At 42.3% G+C, this 19402-nt stretch overlaps 2 protein-coding genes across 4 annotated transcripts in view; both read right to left on the bottom strand.

Annotated features, from left to right (window-relative positions):
• Positions 1 to 19402, bottom strand: part of npy8ar (neuropeptide Y receptor Y8a) — a 50078-nt gene that overhangs the window by 20450 nt on the left and 10226 nt on the right. The window lies entirely within an intron of this gene.
• LOC116724935 (cuticle collagen 1-like) lies at positions 15923 to 18517 on the bottom strand. Its single transcript, XM_032570732.1, has 2 exons — positions 18426 to 18517; positions 15923 to 16845 (listed from the first exon to the last, which is right to left on the bottom strand). Exons 1-2 carry the CDS (start codon positions 18515 to 18517, stop codon positions 16368 to 16370), a joined length of 570 nt encoding a protein of 189 aa, XP_032426623.1. The 3' UTR covers positions 15923 to 16367.

Below are 19402 nucleotides of genomic sequence, written 5' to 3' on the forward strand. Positions count from 1 at the left end.
TCCTGTTTTTATTTCCTGCTGGTTGCCATAACAGCATGACAAATGAGAATCAATGTCCTGGTAGCACAGAGGGACAGCAGGGTGATTAATGTTGTTCCCATCTAATCCGATGCCGAGTTCCACAATGTCACCGGTTCTCACACTGGCCCTCAAGGTGACGTTACGGCCTCGCTTGTCACAAAAACAGTTTTGCACTCGAGGCACAAACTCTTAGACATGTTTTTACAGACTCAACAGAACATACGATGGGAGGAGCTGTGAGGGGCTGCAACCAGAGCCTGGCTGCCTCTGGGGAATCCACACCATGTCCTCTGCTTTATAAGCCTAACAACAACTCCATCAACACACAGTTCAAAGGATTAATAATAGATGTTAAGAGACATAGTCCTGTATCAATAAACTGTTATACCCCTATTCAATACCTATAAGGCTGTGGAAAGGTGAGGCGAGACCATTGGTGGATAAAACTGACTTTAAAATGTTTAAGCAGCCAGTGAGCCTGAAATGAGAAAAACACAAGAAAACACAAAACACAAGAAAACACAAGGCTTAAGACAGACTGAATCATTTCAGAGAAACAATTGCTTACTGAGTTTTCTTTGCCTTGATATTCCAGTCTTATAATTCTAGGTCTCAGAGGTGCTAACATCAAACTATTATATAGATCAGGGGTCACCAACACGGTGCCCGCAGCTTTCAAAGTTTTCTGATAACGCCAGCAGTCCCTAAAAATTTTAAGTGAAACCTGCTGTTTGTACACATGTAGACCGGTTGGGCGAACTCCCATGCACCAGAGGAGCTTTTTAACCACCTCGGCGACCTCGTCCCCAGAGATCGGAGAGCCCGACCCAGAGTCCCCAGGCTCAGCTTCCTCAATGGCAGGCATGTTGGTGGGATTGAGCAGGTCTTCGAAGTATTCTGCCCACAATGTCCCGAGTAGAGGTTAGCAGCACACCATCCCCACTATAAACAGTGTTGGTGCTGTACTGCTTCCCCCCCCTGAGACGCCGGATGGTGGACCAGAATCACCTTGAAGCAGTACGGAAGTCTTTCTCCATGGCCTCTCCAAACTCCTCCCACGCCCGAGTTTTTGCCTCAGCAACCACCCGAGCCACATGCTGCTTCGCCCGCCGGTACCCATCAGCTGCTTCCGGGTCCCACAGGCCAAAAAGGCCCGATAGGACTCCTTCTTCAGCCTGACGGCATCCCTCACCGAAGATGTCCACCAACGGGTTCGAGGGTTGCCGCCGCGACAGGCACCGACAATCTTGCGGCCACAGCTCCGATCGGCCGCCTCGACAATGGAGGCACAGAACACGGAACAATAGAAGTTATTGCAGAACCTCAAGTGTTAAAGGAAGATTCAGAGCATTTAGAGTCACAAAACAAACATCCGAGAAAATATTGTAGCAATAATTAGAACCGCAGCAAAAAGCCAAACATGCCACAATGAAATGAATCAAAATGTCTCCAAAGCATTGGGGGACTGACAGGGGCCACCGGGGGATTAAAGGTAGATTCCAGGTAGATTCCAGATAGATTCCAGAGATGCGCATCACAGCAGCTGTTCCTCCAGGGCTGGCCCAAGGTAATATGGGGCCTTAGACAGAAGGCCCCATATTACCCCCATATTACGGGTTTCGGGGTTTCCCCCCAGAACCCGTCCTACTAAGAACCTCAGCATCACTAACATGTTTAAATATGGATAAAGTGAATCTGTGAGAGAGAGACCAGGTTTATTGGCCGAGTTTAAAATCAATCACTGATTATTGGTTATTTGCTGTGATGTATTTGTGAACAAACCCAATTCAAACACAAAGATTACACCATATTGTAGCCATGGTAACATAACAATCAAACTATCAAGATGATTCTTTAAACTTTTACAAAGTAAACTTCCTAATTAAATCCTAAATATACTATTTATTTTTCTCAGCTGAATGCATTAAATAAAATGTAATAACATTGTCATACTCTATAAATGATGGTACAGGTTTAGATCTATGGTCTGTGTTACAATTCAACCATTTCTAGGGGCCCCTGAGTGTCTGCAGGGTCCTGAATGGCCCCTGCCAGCAGATACTGAGTTTTCTTTGCCTTGATATTCCAGTCTTATAATTCTAGGTCTCAGAGGTGCTAACATCAAACTATTATATAGATCAGGGGTCACCAACACGGTGCCCGCGGGCCCCGGGTCGTCCGAGGGGACCTTGTCAGTTCCCCCCGGAGCAAGTTCTAAAAATAGCCATTGTCATTAGGGAGCACTGCCAACGAAATTATTTAATTTAATGTTTTTACATTGAAGTAATAACATTTGTTTATATTTAGATATTTTTAAGAAGTAAATTCCAACATTTTTTAAAATAAATTGCTTTCTGCATAAAACTTTTCTATGGTTAAAGTTCAGAACTGCGCAGACGCCTGCAGGATTTTATCGGAGGGCAGCAGCGCCTGCAGCTGGACGGCTGCACACACTCTGCCTACCTTAAGATTTTCCTTGAAGTAAAAAAAGAAAAGAATAATTTCTGAAATTTTTATTATCGAACCCTTTTTACAATTAACAAAATTGTGGAGAAAAAAAGATCTTATGTGTCAAAACATCTTGTACGTAGCTCAAGTCTGAGTCTGTGGGGGTCAAAGGGCACGCCAAAGCTTAAATCTTATTGGTCAGTTTGCTTTTGTTTATTTGGCAGCTTGGCACTTTTTCTACTAGCTAAAAATGAATGAGCAGAGTTTGAGCCTCCCGTAGTTCTAAGACCGGGTTGGATGCCGCTGGAGCTTTTTACAGTGTGTGGTTCTGGCGGGTCTCGGTTTATGAGCTTCTTTGATGTTTCCCGAACTGGAGAGCTGATGGGTCACCTGTCGGCTGACATCTGCCGCTTTTCCTGAGCGTCACGCTAATACTGTGGGTTAAACAATTTAATCTAGTCGAAACGTTCCCCACAAGAGTAAAAATTAAGCAAACATCGTTGCTTCACCTTCTCCTCCTTTGGACGTCTGACTCCACCTGAACCTGGGAATCAACATCCTCCTCTGTCTGTTGATCTTACGGGTAGGCTTCTCTTCCATGTCTTTATTATTTAGCATCATTTGTGTTTAAAAAAAATTAAGAAAAACAAAAAAATGGTGCGCTGCTTTAGTGGTTTAGTTTTGTGCGACGCCATGATGCGCGTTGGAGAGGTGGCTGTGCTCCTGCAGTTCAGGTGCAGTGATAGTTTTGTACCTTCCGATCTGTCGGACATTTTTTTTTTCGACATCTGCTGGTGTCAGCCAGCTGGTGACCTGTCAGCTTTTAAGTTTGCAAAACCACAAAAAAAGCTAATAAACCGGTGACCCGCCAGAACCACGCACTGTAAAAAAGCTCAGGCGGGATCTTAGAACTATGGGAGGTTCAAACTCCACTCATTTTTAGCTCACAGGAAAATCAAACTGACCAATCAGATTTCGGCTTTGGCGTGCCCTTTGACCCCCACAGACTCACACTGATGTGCGCTACATTCAAGATGTTTTGGCACAAAAGATCTTTTTCTTCTCTCCACAATTTTGTTAATAGTAAAGACGGTTGGATAATAAAAAATACAATAACTTTTCTTTTTTTTTATTTAAAGGAAAATCTGTACAGCTGCAGCTGCACCAATCCAGACTCTCAGTTACTTGTGGGCAATTTAGAATCACACAGAAAAGCTCCAAAAGGGAATCAAACTTAAAACTCTAAACTAAGTGTCAGATCTGTGTTTTTTTCTGTGTGTTTATTTTGAGTTTCCTGTGTATCTGTGTCTCCGTGTTGTCCTGTTTCCCTTTGATTAGTCCCCAGGTGTTTCTCGTTCCCTGATTACCTCTTGTGTATTTAGTGTTTCTTGTGTCTTTGTCGGGTCCTTGTCGGTATTTGCCGCTCTTGGCGTTTGTTCGTTCCATGTGCCCAGTCTGTTTTCTCGTCTCTCGTTTACCGGTTGCTACCGGCGTCGAGTCCTGGCTTCAGCTCGGCCGTGCTGCCCGGCTTTGGGACCGTTTTTGGACTGTGTTTATTTCATGGATTATTATTAAACCGCCATATCTCATCTCATCCTGTCATCACATCCTGTCTGATGTTTTTTGTTTTTTTTACTTTATTCGCAGACACACTGCATAACGACAGAGTTATGCCTCATTTGTTCTGCTTCCAGAAAATCAAATACAGATAAATACAGATAAACATATTCAAGATAAAGTAAAAGCTACGGGTTCATTTAAAACAATACAGATTTCAATTGTTTTAATATCTATTTTCTGTCAGAGTCTTTGATAGTCTGAATATAAAACTTAACTTCATTTTAAAATGCAATGAAGTTAAGTTGCAATTTAACTTCATTGCAACCTTGACCTGTTATAAGCACAAACTTTATTAAAACCCTTTAAAAGCAAATAATATAACTTAACATATGTATTATTGAACTGTTTAGCAAAGAAAACATCAGCTTGTTTTGATCCTTGATAAGGGCGCTGATTGTTATCTGCAACATTTACGTATCCGCCTGCACGCAGTCCGAGTAAATATTACTGCTCTATTCAGTTCAGTCTTTTTAAAGAGCTTCGTATCAGAACTTATCTGGTAGACTGAGTTGTCCGTCAAAACTAGTGGTTTATTTTGGTTTCAATGCTTGGGTTTTCTAACATCCTGATTTGCATCGTTAGCTGTCTCTTTTATCCATCATTAAACTCTGATTAGCATCGTGTAGAGGTTAAATAGATATTATTAGGGCTTAATTCGTAAAATGGCAGCAAATTAGCTTATTTCATAACTTTATGACCTTTGACCTTCTCTCCTCTGGTCTGTTTAACAGCTACAGTCTCAGATCAGCTCAGCCCTCCAGGACTGTCAGCAGCAGAAACAGAAACTTTATACCTTTTGGGGAAAATATACATTTGCTTTGCATTGTCCCCACATAATGGCAATGATATAATAGGATCCAATTAGATTCTTGATTAACATGGGTTGTTGCTATGTTATAGTATGGAGTTTTTGTTCAATGTGCCCCTTTTTTAAATTTGAGCCCCTGTCCCTCCAAAGGTCTCTGCACGGCTCTGCTCTCAGCTGTGCGACACCAGTGTGTGACAGACCGAGTTGTCATTCAACCAGCATTTAGTCCTAGACTTCCTGTGTTTTATGGCGCCACGGTGTCTGTAAGTGACTGGCAGGTGGAATAAAAGAACCTCTGCATCGTTCTTCATGCTCTCAGTGACACAGTTGTGTCTGATTGAAAGCAGCTGAGACCTGAGCAGCAGTGGAAGTTAATGCTGCAGTCAGTAACTTACAAAAATATGTTGGGTTTTTTTTCCATATTTGTTAAAACTGCCAGCATGTTGTGAGAGAGATCATCTGTGAAAAAAAATCCAGTTTCTGCACCTCCTCCAAATGCAACTGCTGTCTGAAGACATTTAACGCTCTCGTTCAAAAACAACCAATCAGAGGCAGCAGGTATTGAATCATGTATTGTGTCCTACTTAAAGGAGTATTATCATGACAGAAATCTATGAAATAAAAAAAAATAAAGTAGTTTGAGCAAATATTTAGCCATAAACCAAATGAATTGTTCTAACTAAATACTAAATCAAATAGATGCTTGCCCAATAAGATAATTATACCTATTAATTTAACATGATCACATTCCTAACATATTTTCAGGGCTCTACAGTGGCATCTTACGACAGCATGAGGCGACAGTGCAAAGTTTAACTACATTACAGGTGAGAGTAGCCACAAATAAAACAGGAATATGATCAGAAAATGTTGCGTCAGAAACCTTTAAAATCGAACATCAAGTGTGTTTTCGCTTTCTTGTGTGGGACCAGACACACGATTAAAAGTGTCTGCAAGGTTTAAAAAGTCTTTTTCCACTGGCTGATCAGGATGACAAACATGAACTGGGAACAGCTGTTTTCATCAAGTCAGCACCATTATCCTATTCTATTCCATTCAAAACATTTGGATTATATGAGTTATGACATTTAATTTCCCTTTTTTGGATAAAACAAGTATTTTTTGAATTGAGTTAAGCAGTAAGAGAGGTGAAAGTGTCAGCACCAAGGCCCTCCATGCTGGAGGCAACATCTCCAGACAGACAGAATCCTGCTGGACTCCATGCATGCTGACTCAGAAGGAGGCAAACAAAAGGCCGCTTTGCACAAACCTCACCAGGCGAAGGCGACTTCTGGTCTCCTGTTTCATGGTCGGATGATCAAAAATCAACTCGCTTTAGTGGGATAAACCTTCATTTGGAATAAAGGTAGTCAACCACTGGCAAGCATGGTGGAGGAAAAATATTGTTACATTGAGTGTTTCAGCATGACTGACCCAAAATATAGGCTATAGTCAATGAAATAAATAGCTGACAAATATAATAACAAGGCATGGAGCTCATCAGGTCAAAGATACAAGGTGAAGTGGTGCTAGGAAGATATAACTAGTAAAGAGGCTAGAGAATACTAACACTTTTCTGATAAAAATCTCCATGTTTATATCTCTAATGTTTACAGTAGAGTGATCTGGGTAATAATCCCAGAGGGGCTCAGTGGAACGGCGAGGCTAACGCTGTGACACTGCATTTATTTACGCCGTCCTGCCTGGTCTCAGACTGGCTCTGTCGTAACACCTTGAGCTCCGCTGTTTCACTTGCAGGCTGTCTGCCTTACCTAATGGAGTGGAAATGAGCAGATGAGTAACTAGAACAATCCTCCCACACCCGGCTGATCATCAGAGAGGCATGAGGAGCCCTTCACCAGCCTCACTGAGCCCTTCACCAGCCTCACTGACAGCCACCGGCTCTGTCAGAGATCAGGGGGGGAAACGCGGCCAGAACCCAACGGCTTCTCTAATTCATGAGATCGCAGAGTGTAACTGAGACACTGTGAGTTAAGTTTTGCATTTTGCATGTGTCCTCCTGTATTTTGATGATTTATCTGTGGTGATGAGATCTAAGCAGAGGTGGGGACTCGAGTCACATGACTTGGACTCGAGTCAGACTCGAGTCGTTAAAATCACGACTTGAGACTTGACTTGAAAAAATGCTCAAAGACTCGGACTTGACTATGACTTTAATGCCATTGACTTGGGACTTGACTCGACTTGAAGCTGTTTACTTGAAAAGACTTGATATTTTTTACTCAAAGTCTTAAAATTTAAAACACATTATTTATAAAGTGGCGTCATTAATTAATTTCACTCATTCCGTATCAATATGCGCAGACCGTCACTATGTCTTTCCTCTCTCCTTATGTATGTATGTGTACGTAGCTGCAGCACAACCAATCAAATTAACAGGATTTGGACGTTTAAAAAAACGCGGCAAAGCTACAGAGCTCAGGGAACGAAATACGAAATAACCGCTCGAATATGCTTCCACGAGTAATTTCTTTTGGCTACGTAGGTTATGAACTTTCGACTAAAAAACGAACTGCAACTTGTAAAACATGCAAGAAGAGAATATCGGATGGAGATGCCACGACGTCCAACTTTGTCCGGCATTTGAAGCTTCACAGAGATCGGTAGGTGGCACTTCTCTTTTGCTGTAAGATAGTTGACTTTAGCTAACTTCGTGTTAGCATGTGTACTCCGGGTTAAATTGGTGATGATTTACCATAAATCCGGTCCTTCAAATGCCTCCACAAATAATGTGCACCGTGTTAGCTCGGGAAGCCGGTGGATAGTGAGCGGGGCTCCGGAACAGAAAGCAGATTCTGGACCTGAACACAGGGAACAGAGTCTCTCTGTCCCATCATGATGATGAGCCGGGTCTAGTATCATCTAAGGATGGTTGGTGTATTTGAAGACATCTACGTTGGGAAATTATATTGACAATATATTGTTTACTGCAGTCAGTGCATTAAGTCAACTGTTTTTGACTTAATGACCGGCGTGACTGTCACATGTCGCGCAGAACCCATTTCCAAGTAGTATAGCTTTGCTGGGAAAAAAAAAAAGACCAAATACAGTGACTGTCCCAAATAAATTTTGTGTTTAGAATATCTGTCCCATATTTACGGAGGACTGAAACTAACATACTTAGAAATAAAAGCAGAAAAATAAATGCACCAGACCTTCCTGAGTTTACTTGTGATAACTTCATTTATACTTATTTCATTTTTGAAAACTATGGTTGTTGTAGTGTTGATGTTTATTTATGAATAGAAGGAGTAAACTGAAGTCAAATGTAATTCATGAATGGCTGTAATTTATTTTCTGACATCTGTTTACTTCTGACAGATTTGAAGAATACCAGATGAATAACAGGATCACAAATGAACCTCAAATACATATTTTAAAAAGAACAAATGGTCTAATATTTGAATTTTATGTATAATTGCAAATTATAAAAAATAAAATAAAATAAAAACGACTCGAAATGACTTGACATTAAAGGTTCCTGACTTGAGACTTGACTCGACTTTTGCCTGTCTTTACTTGAGACTTGACTCGGACTTGAGGACAGAGACTTGAGACTTACTTGAGACTTGCAACACAGTGACTTGGTCACACCTCTGGATGTAAGTGTTCCAGGTTGGAAGCTCCCCTTCCCTCCTCCCACTATCTTTATCTGAGTCAGATTCTGAATCAGATTCCCGGCCGGTTTCTGGCTGCGATGCATGAAACATGTTGGTAAAAACAAAATATAGCTCTGAACCTAAATCTGCTAATGGAGTATTTTTTTTTATTTTTATAATTCATAAATTATGTGTTTTATGTTAGTTCAGTTTATTTAGTTCTATCTCATTATCTTTTGTTTGTCTACTTCAGTGAGTTTTAATTTGTTTTTATAGTGTGTTTGCTCACTTCTATTAGTTATTATTAGTTAATTAGTGTTTAGTTTCATTAGTTACAGTTGTATTTTTAGTTTCTTCATACTTGTAGGTGCACAATTCAGAAAGGTCAAAGTATTATATTGTGATTATGTATGTATGTATTGGTGAATACTCAACAGAAGATATTATTTTCAAAAAAATGCATTAAATTATTTTTGAACAACCAGCTGACTCTGGAGTTTTCTCCCAACTTCTGCTGTCACCATTTTGTGTACTAGCTTTAGCGCCACCATGAGGAGAGTGGAGAACTGCAATGTATCCACAGCTGATGTAAACTGCTTGTGTGGGAGAAATAAATAAATAAATTTCACATCAGTTCGAAAGGCTAATAAATAAATTCATAAACACGAAAATGAAGGATGTCTATCATTTCAGTATGTTTTAGTTTTATAAACACACGATATAGTTTCAGTTAGTGTGATGATTTGTAGGTGGGTTGGTTTACCCAAATGCAGAATGACGGAGACGTTGGGTAGATGATGAAAAAATGTTGAATGAAAAAATGAGGAACCAAAAAAACACGGACAGAAAACATTCAATGAATCCAAAGGAATGCAAACACAGAACTGAAAAAAACACATTGAACTGGAGAGCAAGAAATGACTAGGAACAAGAAATAAACATAATAAACTAGAATCACTTAGAAAGGACCAAACTAAAGTAAAACAAAAACATGATTGATCTAAAAAAAAAAGAGAAGAGGAAGCAGGAAACACAGAACAAAACCCAACCAAACAATCCGGGATCCTAACAGTTAGTTAGTTTTCCTCCATCAATTACTATTTTTACTTATTTCAGTTAACAAAAATGTTTTCTCAGTTTCAGTTTTTTCATTAGTTTTAGTTAATTGTAATAAACTGGCAGCAGAGCACAGGAGTTAAAAGCTTGTTTTGATCATTGACATGTGAACCAGCATCTTACATAAAACACCAACCCACCCAGCAGAGAGCCGCCGTTATCTGACAGACTGGATCTATCTGCTGAGAGCATGCAGCTCCGCTCAGGCATGGTGGAAATGTTAGCGGTAAACATTCACAGCTCTGGCTTGCTACATAAATATCATACAGACGACAGAAAAGATTCTTTATACGACAGAATGACTGAAAAGAGGACATGATTTTTTTTCTGTATTTAAATATACTCTTGTGACTTTATTAACATAATCCTTTATAGCCGACTAATTCATATGTAAAATATTCAGATCCCTGATATACCCCCAACACAAAGCCCAGACCATATTTTACATATTTCCCTAAGGCTTCATAAATACATATCTGTCCACAATGGCCGAGCTGATACAGCTGGCTATTCTGGGATACTGACGATCTGCATTGAGGGGAAAAGAAGCTATGTGAAAAGACAAGCAGTCTTCAGGTTATTTCTTGCATCAGACATTATATTATCGCATTTAAATTTAAATGGTCACCATATGAAAAAGACCTCAAGCCAGTCATATCAAAGGATTTACTTTAGAACTGTCTGTTTCTACAGTCTCCTCAGGTTCTACTTTCCTCTGTAACAATAATGAGGTTAAAGGTGTCGAGGTGCTTCTGTGGAGAAGCTTCATGCCATCCAGTAACGTCACACAGACCACCAATTTGTTGTGATTGGAACGGATTTAGAAAATCCACCGAACCGAAAGGTGGAATTCACAATCCAAACAGATGTGCATCTAATTAACAACAGTTTTAGCAGTAAGCTGCTTAACTTAAACAAAACTCTGCTGTGAAATGACAGAAGCATATTGGCACCATTATTATCAGTCTTTCTAAAAACAAAACTTTGGGATGTACAGTACACACACACAGATCCAATGGACATCACAACGGCCTGTGAACAGCTGAAATCCAGAAATATTTAAGACCTCCTCTAAAAACACTTATGACTGGATATTTTCACAGCAAACATACTTTAACATGGAATAATCTGCACAGTGCTTTGGCAGCTCCACTGAAATTAACTGAGCTTATAAAAGTCAAACGTTGCGACAAAAAGGGACGGAAGTACGACAGAGTATTAGGTACCACCTCAAACTTTAGTCACAAATATCTGAATCAATATTCTGTCATATAATACTGTCAGATAATACAATACTGTCAGATACTGTACCAAATACTGACATACTGTCCTTTCACACTACTTTGTTGGTCTGTTACATAAAATCCTAAAGAAATACGTTAAAGTTTGTGGTTTAGACAGTTCAAAATGTCAAACATTTAAGGGGAGTGAATACCTTTGCAATGTGCTGTAAAGTGACAGAGTATGTAGAAATAGAAATATTGTGTATTCCTTCACCTGGTCAGTCAGTTCATCTGTCCAGCTTCTGGGCCTGTCATTACTCAGGGTTAACGAGGTAACTACAGCAAAAATGTTCTTTGCCAATTTGAGCAACAGCGATATTATATTTGGAAACGATGGACTATTTAACTGCAAATTTGCTAGAAAGGAAGAAGAAGAAAAAGCTTTTTTAAATATGTAAACTACTCCACATATTTTGTAGCACATTGTAATTGCCATTATTTTCTATTTATTTTTTAATCATAATCATCATTGTACCCACATTTACTTTGTCTCCCCCGCCCCTCCCACCTCTGAATCTAAATTAAAAGTCACTTTATTTGGCAAAGACTGTTCGATCTTTCATCTTTATTGAAAACGCTTCTTGTCACGCGTGACTGGGATCCACTTGGCTGGACTTTCTTCATGGCAGTCTTTTAATCCGAACACTTTCATTATTGATTAAACAAAGGTGGAGTTAAAATGGTCAAAATCCAAGTTCCTATTGGTCCAAAACAACTGAAATTGTGTTGTTAATCACAAGCACTTGATCAAATCATCACCAGGAAGTGCAACCGCCTCTTTGAATCGGCGCTTTGTGGAGCTAACTTGAGCCCTGGAGAAGCAATTGTTGCTGTTAGGGAGAAACAACGATTGCAGTTTTCTGGCCGATCGCTGCTGATCTTTATAAAGCTTGACCTGCCGATTCAGATTTTGGCCGATACACAGGTTTTTTTGGGGTTTTTTTTGCCTGTAAAGTCACTAAATATATTGACAAAGTCTTTGAGTGGTTGTTGTTAATTGCGCAGTACAGACACAGGTCTGCCAGTCAAACCGCTCACGACAGAGCAAAAGGGAACAGAGGCTGATTTTCAGACATATGGAGAGGAGAGGATTGATTTCTCTAACATTTTCTAGACTCCAGTATAAAGCCATTTCCATAAAACTAAAGAACAGCGAAGACTTCATGAGAGCAATGATGAAGGCAGGTAATAAAAAAAAAAAACGACTATCAGTAATAGCTGCTAGCGGCATGGACAACCGCCCAGGGCGTCATCATGTGGGCGGCAGCATGATGAAGTGACTGTATCTATACTGAAATAATATATTCTGGACACCTTTTATGAAAAACTGTACTTTCTTTGGCACTTTTTCAGATGGTGGGTAGTTGGGAATTTTCCATAAAAAAAGAAATCTAAAAAATGATCTCTATTTTCAGTCAGCAAAATAAAAAAAAACTACTGAAGATAGCCATAAATGAATGTTTTTATCTGATGAAGCAGCCTAATTGACATAAAAGAAGGAAGTTTCAATGGAATGCATAAAAAATAAACATTTTGGTGCAAGTCAAAAATTCCCTAAAATTAGATATTTTAAAAAACAAACAAAAAATCCCTATTTCCTACCACCGACATCAATGAAACTATTAAAGATGGCCAAAATGGATGACTTTATATTATTCAGCAGCCTAATTTATCTTTGGTAGAGAAGTTTTATTGAAATCTGATGAAAGATACGAATTTGAGGAGGGGTCAAGAAATACTCAATTTTGTCAATTTTTGAATTTTTGTGTGAGGAAAGGAACAAACAAAAGTCCCAAAAGTATTAACAGAAAGGTGGACCTGGTGAGCCAATCAAAAAGAACCAAACGGTGCAGCAGGGGGCCAACCCTTTACTGGGCCGTTGAGGCCCCTACTACTACCGAACTAGCAAAAAAGAATCTACAGCAAAGAAAGAATCGAAAACAGGACAACCGGTCCCACCAGGCCAAAATCACAACGAAACAATGGCGAGCAAACAAAGGCTGACAGAAACTACCGCATGGCAGGCTGGAGACGTCAGCTGTGGCCGACAGCTACTCAAGACGTGCGCGCACCGCGTCAGGACGCATCCGCGGTGGTGGAGCGAGCGGAAGGGCGGTAGAGCCAGAGCCGACTCCAAACATGTGTTAACCCAGAATATTTCTAGGCGGTCCAACAGTGCCACAAATGAATGATACCAAGTTAATAACCAAACAGGAATTATCCAAACTCCAACGTATGTTAAACAAAAGTCTTTCAACTAAAGTCAGTACAAAACAATCTAGAAAGACAAAAATAACCTCAAATAATTAGAATGTGCCCAAAGCACATAACACACACATATATATATATATATATACTGTATATTTATATAATGATGACATTAAAAGTGTGAGGCCTTGTAATTATGACAATTAAAATTAAAAAGTGTCACACCTTATATATAATAAGTTATATACTAATATTATTACAATATACACTGCCTGGCCAAAAAAAAAGTCGCCACCTGGATTTAACTAAGCAAATAGGTACAAGCCTCCTATTGGATAAGTACTGCATAGGCCAGGGGTGTCAAACTCCGGTCCTCGAGGGCTGGTGTCCTGCAACTTTTAGATGAGCCTCTGCTGCACCACACCTGAATAGAATAATTAGGTCATTAAGGCTCTGGAGAACTGATCTACACAAGGAGGAGGTAATTAAGCCATTTCATTCCACTGTTTTGTACCTGTGGCACATCTAAAAACTGCAGGACAGCGGCCCTCGAGGCCTGGAGTTTGACACCTGTGGCATAGACGATTATCTTTCAGCTGGCAACAAGTTATTTAACCCCAGCTGATGCAATGAGTAACTCCTCATTTCTTAAACAACCATGGCAAAAGACACATCCTGTGGTCGTGGAAAAGATATTAGTCTGTTTAAGAAGGGTCAAATCATTGGCATGCATCAAGCAGAGAAAACATCTAAGGAGATTGCAGAAACTACTAGAATTGGGTTAAGAACTGTCCAACGCATCATTAAAAACTGGAAGGATGGTGGGGAACCATCGTCTTCCAGGAAGAAATGTGGTCGGAAAAAAATCCTGAATGATTGTGATCGGCGATTACTTAAACGTCTGGTCAAATCAGATCGAAGAAAAACAACAGCAGAACTCAGGAGTATGTTTAATTGTGAAAGCAAAAGCTTTTCCACACACACAATGCGAAGGGAACTCAAGGGGTTGGGATTGAACAGCTGTGTAGCCGTAAGAAAACCTCTAATCAGTAAGGCTAACCAGAAAAAAAGGCTTCAGTTTGCTAGGGAGCATAAAGATTGGACTCTGGTGGAATGGAAGAGGGTCATGTGGTCTGATGAGTCCAGATTTACCCTGTTCCAGAGTGATGGGCGCATCAGGGTAAGAAGAGAGGCAGGTGAAGTGATGCACCCATCATGCCTAGTGCCTACTGTACAAGCCTGTGGGGGCAGTGCTATGATCTGGGGTTGCTGCAGTTGGTCAGGTCTAGGTTCAGCAACATTGTGTGCCCAAAGAATGAGGTCAGCTGACTACCTGAATATACTGAATGACCAGGTTATTCCATCAATGGATTTTGTCTTCCCAAATGGAACGGGCGTATTCCAAGATGACAATGCCAGGATTCATCGGGCTCACATTGTGAAAGAGTGGTTCAGGGAGCATGAGACATCTTTTTCACACATGGATTGGCCACCACAGAGTCCAGACCTTAACCCCATTGAGAATCTTTGGGATGTGCTGGAGAAGGCTTTGCGCAGTGGTCAGACTCTCCCATCATCAATACAAGATCTTGGTGAAAGATTAATGCAACACTGGATGGAAATAAATCTTGTGACCCTGCAGAAGCTTATTGAAACAATGCCACAGCGAATGCAGGCTGTAATCAAAGCTAAAGGCGGTCCAACAAAATATTAGAGAGTGTGACCATTTTTTGGTGGCGACTTTTTTTTTTGGTCAGGCAGTGTATAATCTTATTGATATGAAACTCATACCAGTAGTTTGTAGAATAGGTGTGATTATGCAGAAAGGCTTCCTATGTGTCTGAGTTAGCGGGGATGCTTATTTTGGCACAGCAAATTATTAGGCTGCTGACATTTGCAAGCCCTGTTTCTCATCTCGAAATGTGTCAATACACATATGAAAGTCATACCAGTAACTTAGTGGTAACAGGACTGTAATCTTGTATATTTAAAGTGGTTTATTGCCTCGTGGTAAACGCGCCATAATGGTGCGTTCACACCAAACACGCTATTATCGGAGCGTCCATCAGAAAACAGCGGCTAGAGCTGATGCGTCTGACGCGCCTCCATATAGACTGTGAATGTAAACCAGATGGGCAAAACGTCAAGTGCCTGAATTCTAATGGTGGTTCACACCAAACACGTTACTTGCATCAAAAACGCCTCCAAAGCTTCAAGTTCGACGCTTGTGCACTTTGAATGCAGACGCTTGATGCCAAAAGCTTGACAACTAGCATTTGGTGCGTCTGGTGTACATTGAAAGACTATGTGGAGGCGCGTCGAGGGCACGTCAGCTCTAGCCGTTGTTTTCCGTTGGACGACCTTGACGCGTCAAACGATTCAAACGATTCAAAACGCGCAACGGCCTTCGACGAGCCTCCACATAGACTTTGACTGTTAACCAGACGCGCCTGACGCTCAAAACGCGTTTGGTGTGAACGCAGCAAAGTGGACAAGCGTCGAACTTGAAGCTTTGGGCACATTTTTGACGTAACGCGTTTGGTGTGAACGCACCTTTAGACAACCCCAAACCTTGACATTACCAGAACACAAAACTTCTCCTAACCTCAGTCTAAACTTTATCTACACCTTAACCCAGATACTAAATATAATGCTTCACAGCATTAGGATCAGGCTTCAGTAAAATACTGTATATATAAGTGAACAATAGAGACTTGTCAGGATCTGTGTTTTTCTGTGTTTATTTAGAGTTTCCTGTGTCTTGAGTCTCCGTGTTGTCCTGTCTCCCCCTTGATTGTTTCCCAGGTGTGTCTCGTTTCTGTGATTACCCTCCCGTGTATTTAATGCCACCTGTGTGTCTGCGTTTCTGTCGGGTCCTTGTCTAATGTGCGTTCAGTCCTTCGTGTGTCCAGCCGTAAAACAGTTGCTACCGGCGTTGAGCCCTGGCTTCCGCTCAGTCGTGCTGCCTGTGTTATTGGACTTGTTTTGGACTGTTACTTTCTGGATTATCACCATTAAACCATCATCTTCTCATTTCAACCCGAGTCTCAAGCGTCTGCCTCACCACCTCATCCACCAATTCATGACAGAAGGACCCGACCAGAACCGATCGGTGAGGCTCGCTGTTAATATGGATCCAGCCGTATTAAGAAGAACAATGAAGGACTATGTCGAGGAGGTGGCAAGGCCATACTCCGCCCGTCACCGCCTGAACATTGCCACACGCTTGGTGATCATGCTGGATTACTGGATCCCGCGACTTCCGCACCTGGGGCTGGCGGAGTTGCAGGAGGAGGCAGAGCGGGAGCGCCTGACGGCGGTTGCTGTTTTGAAAGGCAACACTCTGCCTCCCAAGCCGCACAGTTTCTCCGCCAGCCCAGACCCAGCTCCATCTCCGGGACCAGCAACTCCGTCCGGCGCACCCGAGCCCGATTCAGCCGGCATTCCAGCCGGCGCATCCGAGCCCACAGCCACTGCCTCTCCGCCTCTCGTCGCTGCGCCCGAATCAGCCGGCGTTCCAGCCGCAGTTCCAGCCGGCGCACCCCAGGCCGAATCAGCCGGCGTTCCAGCCGGCGCACCCGAACCCGTTTCAGCCGGCTCACCAGCCGGCGCACCAGAGACTGAGACTCCCAGTGTTCCTCCCGAGACCGAGACTCCCAGTGTTCCTCCCGAGACCGAGACTCCCAGTGTTCCTCCCAAGACCGAGACTCCCAGTGTTCCTCCCGAGACCCGGACCCCCTGCGTTCCTCCCGAGACCCGGACCCCCTGCGTTCCTCCCGAGACCCGGACCCCCTGCGTTCCTCCCGAGACCCGGACCCCCTGCGTTCCTCCAGAGACTCCTTGTTGTTGCCTCCAGCGCCGCGGACGGCCCGCAGACCACCTCCGTGGTTCCCGCCTCCAGCGCCGCGGACGGCCGCCGAACCACCTGCGTGGTTCCCGCCCCCAGCGCCGCGGACGACCGCCGGACCACCTCCGTGGTTCCCGCCTCCTTTGCCTTTTTATAGTTATATTTACATTTTCGACATCATAACTGGATTACTTCAAACCTAAGGACTGGGGGATTTTCTTACTTTTACTTTTATTTTTTTTACCTTACTTTTCTTCATCTCCAAGTTGAGTAAGGGCAAAATGCCTCCAGCCGACCCAAGGGACATTAGCAGTATTATAAAACGACTTCAGTCTATAGAAATGAAGATTCAACTGCTGGAGGTGAACTTTGAGATCAACGCTACCTGTGGAAATCAGACAACTCTTCCTCAAATCAACGGAGAGGCCGTACGCCTCGCATCAAGCAGCTCACCCTGGAACGCTCTGGGTGCCAAGCCGAAGCAAAAGTCTCACACCGCAGATCCGATGAGACGACTGACAGGGAGAAATCCCTCACCTGGACGAATCAGCGTGGCCGGCTCTGAGCCGAAACCCACCTTCAACCTCAACACCTGCTCCACCAAAGGAAAACAAACAAACAAGCAGCTGGAACCAAAACGGTTCCACCGACCCGCTCCCAAAGACAGAGCTACCAGCCCGGGCCTCAAAACATTCTGACTCTGTGGGAATCCCACTGAAAAACTGATTTTCTTCACTCCAGCCTGAGCCTCTGGTTCCCTTCTTCCTTCCCCTCTACCCTCCCCTCTCTGCTCACCCTCTCATTCACAGGATTCACAAGATACCTATGAAGAAATGTCTTCTGGACCGGAGTTTCTTAAATTTACAGATGGAATGAATCAACAGGTTTTACTTGGGACGTCTCTCCTTAGCGCTCATGTAGCAGACCTCACTTCATTTAAGTCACCTGCCTCTGACTTCCCAGAGGATCCACCACTCTGCGTTTCTGAGGTCTGAGGCCGGGGTCCAGATTTTATCTTTACACATATCTTCCTCCAGAATGTGTCTGGCCCCCCGGCACTGCAAAACAGGACATTACCCGTCCGGATAACTACAAGACAATTTACAAAAACCAGAAATATAAAATACAACTGTCCTAATTCAAACCTCAGACTGTTCCCCTGCCTAAAGGATCCTCAGAATGAAGAACTTTTGGCCTCAAAGGCACTTAAACTAGCTCTTTTAAATACCAGATTTCTCTGTGCTGAAGCTCTATTAATTAATGATTTCATCACTGTGCTTAACATCATTGTTATGTTTCTGACAGAAACATGCTTGAGTGACAATAATGAAGCAATCATACTAATTGAATCGGGCCACGGTGAGAACTAATGTGCTCCTGGAACGGACACAGAAGACTTTAGAAATTAAAAGGGCCATGACGGCAACCAGTTTTGTGTCGTTGCCGACTCGTACAGGTCCAGGAAGGCGTGCCCGATTCTCTGAAATATGGTGGTCGTTGGCGTTTCTTCCAGCAACAGCATCTCATCCTCTGATTCTTTTACCATCCTGGATTTAGCTCTGTCCAACTTCACGTTCAAAACAACTATCTCTTTGTTCAGCTCATCATTTTTCCTTTCCAGCCATTCAATCTTTTCTGTCTTCTCTCTCAGCGAATCCTGTATGTTTTCTTTTACAGTTTTGTGTGTCCGTTCCAGGAGCACATTGGTTCTCACTATGGCCTCGTAGTCAGTTTGTAGTCTATGTAAGGTATTCCTGGCTTTATCCAAATCTGAATGGAGACGTCTGATTTGTTGTTTATAATGTTCTTTGCGACCTCGAAGCATCTCGTTGACTGTTTGAAAGCTTCTCACATCGTCAGTGTTCTGACTAAGTTGGAGACGCTCAATTTTTCTCCTCAACGTTGCCACCATTTCTTTAAGCTGCTCGTTTTCATGCTGATACCTCATGCAGCTGCTCTCAAAAATCTCTATTCCTGCCAACAGGAAACCGTTTCCTCCTGTTGCAGTGTTCTTTATTTCCACCGAAAAAAATTCCTTCTGTGCCATGATACTTATCTCTCTGTGTCGAACCTAAAACCGCAAATGAATTTTTCTGTGAATCTGGGAATACAGAGACAGTGACCAGTGATGTCACAGACAGGATGAGTGACATCACTGCTTCAAATCAAAGTCACAAGAAGTCTGTTGCGAGGGAGGGGGGGGAAGGGGATGTTTTTTTTTAAACATCCCCTTCCCCCCTTATCTGGCATTTGTTATGCCAGATAAGGCATAACAAATGCCTTATCTGGAGGCATTTGTTATGCCTCCAGATAAACTAATACAGATAAACAGTATTCAAGAAAAAGCTAAGGGGCTTCGGTTCCCAACTGTACATTCAAAGCAGGACAGATTTCAATTGTTTTAATAGCTATTTTTTGTCAGAGTCTTTCA

Source organism: Xiphophorus hellerii, chromosome 8 (assembly GCF_003331165.1).
Source record: "Xiphophorus hellerii strain 12219 chromosome 8, Xiphophorus_hellerii-4.1, whole genome shotgun sequence".
NCBI lineage: Eukaryota > Metazoa > Chordata > Actinopteri > Cyprinodontiformes > Poeciliidae > Xiphophorus > Xiphophorus hellerii.